At 37.5% G+C, this 8,526-nt stretch overlaps 1 protein-coding gene across 2 annotated transcripts in view; it reads right to left on the bottom strand.

Annotated features, from left to right (window-relative positions):
* Nucleotides 1-3,269: 3,269 nt before the first annotated feature.
* Nucleotides 3,270-8,526, bottom strand: part of PREX2 (phosphatidylinositol-3,4,5-trisphosphate dependent Rac exchange factor 2) — a 216,166-nt gene continuing 210,909 nt past the window's right edge. For both annotated transcript variants that reach the window (XM_052704868.1, XM_052704867.1), the window contains exon 40: nt 3,270-8,413. In XM_052704868.1, coding sequence (XP_052560828.1) covers nt 8,368-8,413 — 46 coding nt within the window. In that variant the 3' untranslated portion in view covers nt 3,270-8,367. The remainder of the gene's footprint in view (nt 8,414-8,526) is intronic.

Genomic DNA, 8,526 nt, shown 5'->3' with positions numbered 1-8,526 from the left:
AGTCCAAACATCTGCCTGAAAGCAGTTGAAGGCAGTTGTACCACAGCCACCCCAAGGCCTGGCATGCTCTAGAAGAGCACTTCCCTGTGCCTCCTGATGAAGCCACGCACAAGACACTGGGCTAAGAGGTGCAACCAGAGGAACGCTGTCACCATCTCTGATCTCTCCTCCCACATCATCCCACTACTACCAGTAACCAAAACGTTACACACTATTGCTTAAGGCTGCAAATAGTAGAATATTTTTCAGTAGACTGTCAGTTTAGATCCAGCTTGATAGACAGTCTTATTTCTCAGTGTAGCATACTTGAATAGCTCTATATGTGATCCCAACACCAAATTTCACCAAAAGGGAAAGAACATTTCTTCCATTTCATCCTGTCTCATTCAGAGCAGACCTGCCTCCCTGTATCACAGCTTCGAACTGATCTGGCAGAACTTATGTTCCTGCACCAAATACATCAGGCCAATGCAGCATGAAACACAACATGGCTGTGGGTTGGCACATTTGAAAGGTCTTTGACAACTGTGATTTTCTTCCCTTTGAACACAAGCACAATCCATTTTCCATGTTGTTTTATTCTTTGGCCTCCCCACTGAGTCTGCTGTGAGGTAAATTCACAGGGATTAGGGGCATTTGGAGGTAGAGAAATGGAGAGTGAAAGGACTTAGCAGAACGAGTTCCCCACTTAGATCAAATTTTGTACTTCTTTGTTGGAACTGTTCTGAACTTTATTGAAACTTTGATTATAACTAGGGATAAATCTCATTCTTTTGATCTAATGTGGCCTAAAGCAAATTTAAATATTAAGGATTCCTTAGGAAAAACTTGGAATTTCTGCTTTTTTCTGCTCTTCTCATTAAAAGCTTTATTACCATCCTAGTGTGTGATATAAGCAGTTGCTCCACTTTTATTCTAACTAGTACTTGAGGTCTGTTTCCATATTTTTCTAGGGAATAGATATATAATGGCTATTGGTAAGGATGATATTCTACCTCCATTATAACAACTAACTTTTTTTTGGTATGAGCTCATTTTAATCATAGCTAAATTCCAAAAGAAACAGAGCGCATATTTTGTGAAAAGCACGTGGCCCTTCCTTCAGATCTTCAGGGTCCTCTGCCTGACCACTTATCAGGTCAGGCCCCCACATGAAGCCTCAGACGAAAGAAAATACAAAGAAAGGAAAAAGTCTTGGATTCCTCTTCAACACATTTTGTTACTGACAATACAGACACTGATTATTCCCCATTAGAAATGAAAATACGAGCTTTAAAGATAAGGCTCAAAGCTAAAACGTTTTTTTTCTTTCTCCCCACAGCTGTTGTGTGATCAGCATCCACACAATGTAGTTTGGTCCCATACTGCAGTTTCAAATATTAACGTTTTCCTCAAAGTCATGGGAGGTAGTCCAGAAATGAAAACCCACTGTCTGTTCTATCTGCATCAGACCCACAAACGTCTTTTAAAACTGGCACATTTATACTGTGTTTCCCAAGCTACCAGTTTGCCAGGGTGTGCTGACAAAACTCCAAACACCTACACTATTTCTTAACATATAAAACCTTTACATATTTGAGAACAGCATCTCATACATTGCTAAACATTCATTCAGTCTTCACTCTGTCTTGAAATTGAATTCAACTCTCCTCAGAATATTCTGAAATGTATTACATCCAATACAAAGAAGCAGCACTGATCAAGATCAGACATAATTTCTCTCTCAGTCTGGCTGATACTGTCATTAACTATTGCGATGATGCACTGACTTCAGTTAATGCAATACTGATGTTCATTTGCCTGTAATCATGCCCTGTATTAGTTTGATTAGACCTACCGAATGTCTGGTTGATGACAAAAGCCCATTGATTACACATGGTCTGCTTCTCATTTCCAGTCAAGCTTTCTGCCTTGAGACATGAATAGTTTCATTAATTAGGTGATCCAAGCACGTTGACAAGCATTCAAGATAGTCAGGTTCTGGCATAATACTCCAAGTATTATAGATTCATTCTCCATAGTCAATGAAAATTCGGTTATTCGTTTAAATGAAACCTGAATCAAATCCGCTTGGTGTTCCTTATATTTGATTATGGTCCCAGAATATATACAGCACAAATTCCACCTACGTTTAGAGGCAGTTATGCTTCACAAGAAAAGACACCAATTATTTATCTGGAATATCAAGAAGTATGAAACGTAAAGAAAATCCCTAAAGAAATCTAAATAACAAGAACAAAACATGACTAGCTAAAAGGTAGATCTTCACAAAAAGTTGTGGCTCTAAGTCACTATGGTAAATTGAATTTTCTAACACTTTGAAAACATCTGAAGTAAAATGTTTAGGACAGTTCGTTCCTATGTTGGCATTGCTCAGCAAGCATCCTATCTTGCATTCCTCTTTTCTTTCTTTTCCTGTCAGATTGTAGAGATCATTTTCAAGTATTTTCTCCAAATTAGGGTTGTAGAGCATTTCTGGATGCTATCTTCATCCTAAGACTGAAATCAATGGAAGAGGGCTTCCACTTGTCTTGTAACTGGAAATGGCCTTTTTTTTTTCCTCCTCCAAAAACAATCTAATCCCCAAATCCACAGTGGTATTTAAATAAGGCAGAGCCTGATCCAGCAGTAGATGTTCTTCTCAGGAAGCACCAGGAGTGGAGCTGCTCACCAGGGCAGGAGTAGCCAGGAGTTGGGGCTGACTACAGCCTGATTGCAGGGCTGGAGGGATGGCAGGCTCTGCCAGCAGCCCAGGCCCATCAAAGCAAAACAAGGAATCAGGTCTGAGAAAGTCCAGAAAGTCCAGACAAAAACAGCACATAGGACTTCAGACAAAGCTACCCATAACACAGGTTTCAAAAACCATTTACTAACGTGTATACAGAAATGAATGGGGAAAAAGATCAATCAGTATCTGAGAAAGTAGAAGCCCACCACACATGCGTCCTCGAAACCGGCTGCACTGGATCTTTTTGGGCAGTAATAGAACCACTGGCACAGAAAAGCATTTTTCATGCCTGTCTCCCTTCTAGCCTTTAGAAAATACAGTGCCAAAATCCAGGGACTATGCTCATGAAGGCCTCACTTTGTTTAGTTATAAAGATATACTCCAGTGGTCAGCAGTGAACCTACACTGATTCTGAATTCTCATTTCTAGCAGTTGGATTTCTGCTCTCCTGCAACAGAATTCAGTCACACCAAAGGTGTTGAAGATCACCAACCCCAATAACATTTCTTAATTGCTTAAAAATAAAGAGATTAGCAGTGGCCATAGTATGAATGGTTTTATTGCCATCTGACATTTTGTAATACATTGTTACCATTCCAGTCCTTAATATGTAGACTAAAAAAATAAACCATAGATCTAAAAGTACACAGTATTAGTTTAACCCATAATCAATACAGAAGTTGACTCAAAGTCTGCTACATAGGCACTTTATAACAATGGAAGAGAGTCATTTAAATCCACGTTTCAAGGATATTTAACACTAAATTCTGAAAGTTACTTCCAATAGACTCAACTACCCACAAGAGCTGCTACCTGCTCACTGAGAGATTCTGTGTACGGATGTACTTATGTATATCAAAGCAGTAATACTCTCTTGTGCTCACTGAGATGTCACAAAGTATTTATTTGAAAAACTGTGCAATACTCAATGCAAAACTTAATTGGTCTTTTTTTGTTTAAGTGTAACACAACTATAACCAAATACATACACTATTTACAGGGTGTTAATAAGGCTGCTTAGTTTTTAAAATCTGACTCATTGTACAAACAGGACAGACACACGATAAAGAATGTTGTAGATATTTCCATGAAAGTTCCAAGCTAAGCACTTTGCAAAAAATGTCCCAGCTACTCCATAAGCCATTTAAGCGGAAGCAGAAGTTACTTCTAAAGCAGTTCCACTCTAGCACAGAGCTGAGGTTTCTGGAGAAGAAACAAGCACTCGATGGCCCCCCAGGCAATCTGAATTTCCCACCAGTGTTAACATCTGTGTAACTTTGCACACTGCATATTCATTTACACAAACGTAAGAAAGCAAACCCAATTATTTCAGAAAAAAAAAAAAAAAAAAAGGAAATGTTCCTAATAATGCATTTTCTTCAGGAAAACTTAATGATATATACAGTATATATATATATATAAACAACAACAAAACACAATTGTCAGCATACAAAAATATGAGTTCAGTATCTTCTTATAGCTCAAACCTAATGATGAAAAATCCATGTATCCTGAGACAGGTACGTACTGTGCATCTAACTTACCAATGCCAGTGTACTGCTAGAGTACAATTAGGAATTACCTGTATTTATCAACAATTACAGAGATAAAATACACAAAGCAACGCATTAGCTTTGGAAACTCTCCTGTCTTCATAACATTAAACAAGAACAGTGCAAAGTATGCAGACAATGCTGGCTGACATAACCATGAAGTAAAATAAGAAGCATGGAGCAATATGTATATACACTAAAGTTACCAATTTCACAATTTAAATGAAAATAAATGAAAGATACTTTCCTTTCTTGAGCATCATGGTTAGTCATGATGTATATACTCACATTCAAGCAACTGTCTTAAATACGTTCATGCTACATCCGACAATCAATTAATTAAAAAAAAATAATCAGTTTGCTTATGGATCTCTCTTCCTAAAAGCAGATCAATAAAAACTGCTTTCTTTTTCCATTAGAGTATTTTAATAAATGAAATATGATTACTATAAATTCTCATAAACTTAATTGTTTTTCCTCCAAAGGAGCAGGAAGGCAGTTCTGATACGACCGACTGCCTTGAAAACAAACAATGAAACAACCTCAAAACTCAATGCATCTGCTTAAACCCATGAAAGCTGTCTAAAGAGACACTGAAGGCGGCAGCTTTCTCAGTGGTCACTCTGTTAGAGTTGCTCCAGCTTCAGCTGAAAGCAGGGGAATTTATTTTAAAATGGACTCCTAACAAAAAAAAATTGTCATTTTTTTGTATTCATTTACTTTTACAAACTGCGAGGACAGAAAGCATTATGAAATAAGTAATTTGGGAAACAAGCCTGAATCAATACTCATTTCTCAGAATCAAGATTGTTTAGCATCCTATTATTTAGCAGCGGTGCTTACAAAAAAGCCAGAGATCTTCAGGTCTATCTTAAAATGGAGATTTTCTCCAAGCATGAAACCATGGCAAAATAACTGTTACATGGCCCGTAACAGTGCTTTCCCAGTTAAATCTCTTAGAGACAACCAATGAATTACAGCAGTATTTGGTAACTATCTCTGCGGATTCTTGAATTTATTCCCAGAAGAATTACACTTGTCTTGGATGAACAAGTAAAAACTCCATACAGAATGCTTCCCCTAAGTCAGTACAACACATTATCATAAAAATAGGCTGCATGATCTGCTGCAGTAGAAGGAAAGATTTCACCAGCTCTGGGTGTTACAGTTCTTGTAAATTATCATTCTTGGTCATCTCTTCTTGTCATCTGGATGTCTAAAAATTTACAAAGCATCAACATTCTGTGTGGAGAACTGAATTTTTTTATTCCGCACATTGCATAAGGATTAAAGACATATTCTATGCTTTCCAAACAAGAGAATTAGCTTTAGTCATGAACACACATACATTTATAATTAAAGAAAGAGCTCCCTGTATGTCCGTCAACATTAGATGTGCCGCCTGTGTGTTCTGAGATCAGAGGGCCAAAATAATAGTTAGAAATAATGAAAAATATGGACTTTTGGAAGAAAATTTGAGAAATTAGGCTCCTACATTTGATAGACAGTCAATGGGACATGTGCCTCACCTCCTCTGAAAGTCCCCTCTCTACATGTTACCTTGCCACCCAAGAAACAAGGGTTTAAGTCAGCCAGCATCTCTGCTAAACAGGCACATGATTTGCAGTATAGGTCGCCAATGAAGTTCACAGTGCCAAATAAGTTTTTGAAAACTCCCTCTGAATAAAAAAAAACATGGAATAAGGAACCAAAATTAGATAAACAAAGGAGAGGCCAAGATTTCAGATGCACACTCCTGAAACAATAGCTGCAGAATTTGGTCCAGGGACTGGCTCATAACTGTTTGTCCCTCAGCATTTGCCAATGTCTGCTACCCTCTGCTTTCAAGTGCAAAACAAAGCAGATAATTATCATATTGTACAAGAGACTGTCTGGGCATATTTGCATTCCTATCAGTGTCAATGAGATTAAAAAAAAAAAAAGGATGCAACCAATTACAATGTGCAGCAGATACTGTCTTTTAGGTTGTGTAATTTGTCCTGTTACAAGAACCAGTAGCTCTATTCAGCTAAGAGCTTGTCTTACAGCAAAAAAATATAATAAAAAACATAAAATACGCATGTGGGCAGATCTCACTGCAAGATCTGAGCATGGCCTGACAGCCCCATTTGCAGCATACCGCCATCGCATGCTCTGTGGCACCATCCTAGGCAGGGGCACTTTATGGCTTCTCTGTACTTCTGGTGCCTGAGCAAGCAGAAACTGAAGTATTTGGGGCACTTTTGCCTGGAGCAGGGTTTACTCCAGCCAACACTGCCTCACTGAATAAAACACATCCAAAACTATGAGATTCTGACTGGAATAGCAATTCTATAGATCATGACTCATGTGCAAGCATTAAGTCGCATTAGACCAAAAAAAAGCGAGTTACTAAAAGCAATACTTTCTTTTTAATCAGGAAAATTAAAGTCCCACTGCTTCCAACCAGTACTAAGTAGTGAAGGCTTCAAAACACAAAGGACAAATTGTTACTGAAGTTTGTTACTGCAAGTTTAAAGAAAAAAATCCTACACTGAAGGATGGACCAGTAATGGATATGACTACTTATACAGAAATTAAAATATATGTGCAGACATATTTACCTGTGGATATATAAAAATATTTATTTTCTTAGCAAAGTTAAAGTCTGTGTAAAAACATTAAGAAAAGGGTAGGAGCCCTAATTCCTCCTTTGGAGAAAAGTAACAAGTCTCCCAGAAATCCTATGTAAAGAACACTCTTTGCAAGAGTACATCTTTTGAATTCTCACTTCATTATGGAGTCATGTATTTTTGAAGATTTCATAAATAATTAGACAAAATTTGGTCTAGAAGTGATTACTAGAGCATAACTATAACCAGCTGCTGTACAAAAAATAAATTTTATTCAAGCACTATATCAGTATAGGTCCAGCTCCAATAGAATGTGTAGTTACTGCTAAAAGGAGAACTATTGCAGAATATACTTTTTTGCCTTAATATATTCACAATCAAAAACTTCATTTAGGGGCATTTTCTCTGAAAATACTTTGGCTAAAAGAATGGCCAAATCCAAAGCTATTTTCCCTGGGCCCTCAAAGTATTCAGCACAATTTTCAAAATAAATCTGTCACAATTATGAACAATGAACAAGAATTCTATATTCTATTCTATATTCTATGCTATATCAAACAATACTGACAAAATAAGGGAAATGGTGCACGAAACACCAAATCATGCTTCCACTTAAAACGCATCGTTCCAGTTTAACGTAACAATAGCATCTCGCTGTCGATACCTCAGTGTTGACTCACTAGCCTAATGCTGTACAAGAATATACACAGCTCTGAAAAACTCTGAGTCAAATAATGTAAAACATCCACTAGACAGAGTCTGAGATTCAGGCTAATTATAATGGCAGTGAAAACAGGGGAAAACATCAACTTCATATGCCATGTAGGTACTCCTTCTAAAAGGGTCCAGCAATGGCTGAGTTTACTGTGCTTACATGGGGACGTTTATAGTAGTAGTCAGTCTGTAGCCATTAGGCACAAGTTCTGAGGTGAGTTTTTAATCTTTCACTTTCATTTACATTATGTTCTTGAAACACTGATGTCACTGTTTTCAGAGGTTATGGTGCTGACAGGAAAAAATAAAAAGGGATTATCAGTGCAAAGGGCCAAATGTGAGGTGTATGCTCATTACCAGGCCTAGTTTATTTAGGCTTTTATTCCTTCCACAAGAACACATCCCCGGGAGTGTACAAGTGAAACCATTCTCTCTGAACAAGACATTTGTTTTCAATCTGCTGGCTATGCCTACTGTGTGGCTGAACAAAACACATCAAAATGAACCTGATTCCAGTGTAAAATTCCTAAGGAAGACTCCCATTCTACTGGCATAGAGCTGGAGGGCACAAGTTCCAGAAATGCTTTTAGAAAGTCATTTTTGCCAATAGAGAATATGATATTTCTTTCTTTCTTTCTCCTGAGTAAAGGTTGGTTGTTTTTTATTTATTTATCAAAGGCCCAGGCACGTACTGCTATAGTGCAGTTAGCTTTTGTCATACAGTTCCAGTGTCCTAAAAGCCGTTATTTGATTGTTTCCTTCATTCTTCTCCAACTGGTGGTGGTGGCTGGCACAGCTTGTATAATCTGACAACAACAACAAAAAAAAAACAACAACAAAGCAATTGTTACTCTGAGCATTCAGTCATTATTAAAATAGGTAAGTTTAGAAGCAAGCTAAATCTAAATCTTGTACTGCA

This window comes from Tympanuchus pallidicinctus, unplaced genomic scaffold (genome assembly GCF_026119805.1).
Source record: "Tympanuchus pallidicinctus isolate F22 unplaced genomic scaffold, pur_lepc_1.0 scaffold5, whole genome shotgun sequence".
Classification (NCBI taxonomy): domain Eukaryota; kingdom Metazoa; phylum Chordata; class Aves; order Galliformes; family Phasianidae; genus Tympanuchus; species Tympanuchus pallidicinctus.
The sequence above is the reverse complement of the archived record's forward strand: the minus strand, read 5'-3'. Positions and strand labels throughout refer to the sequence as shown.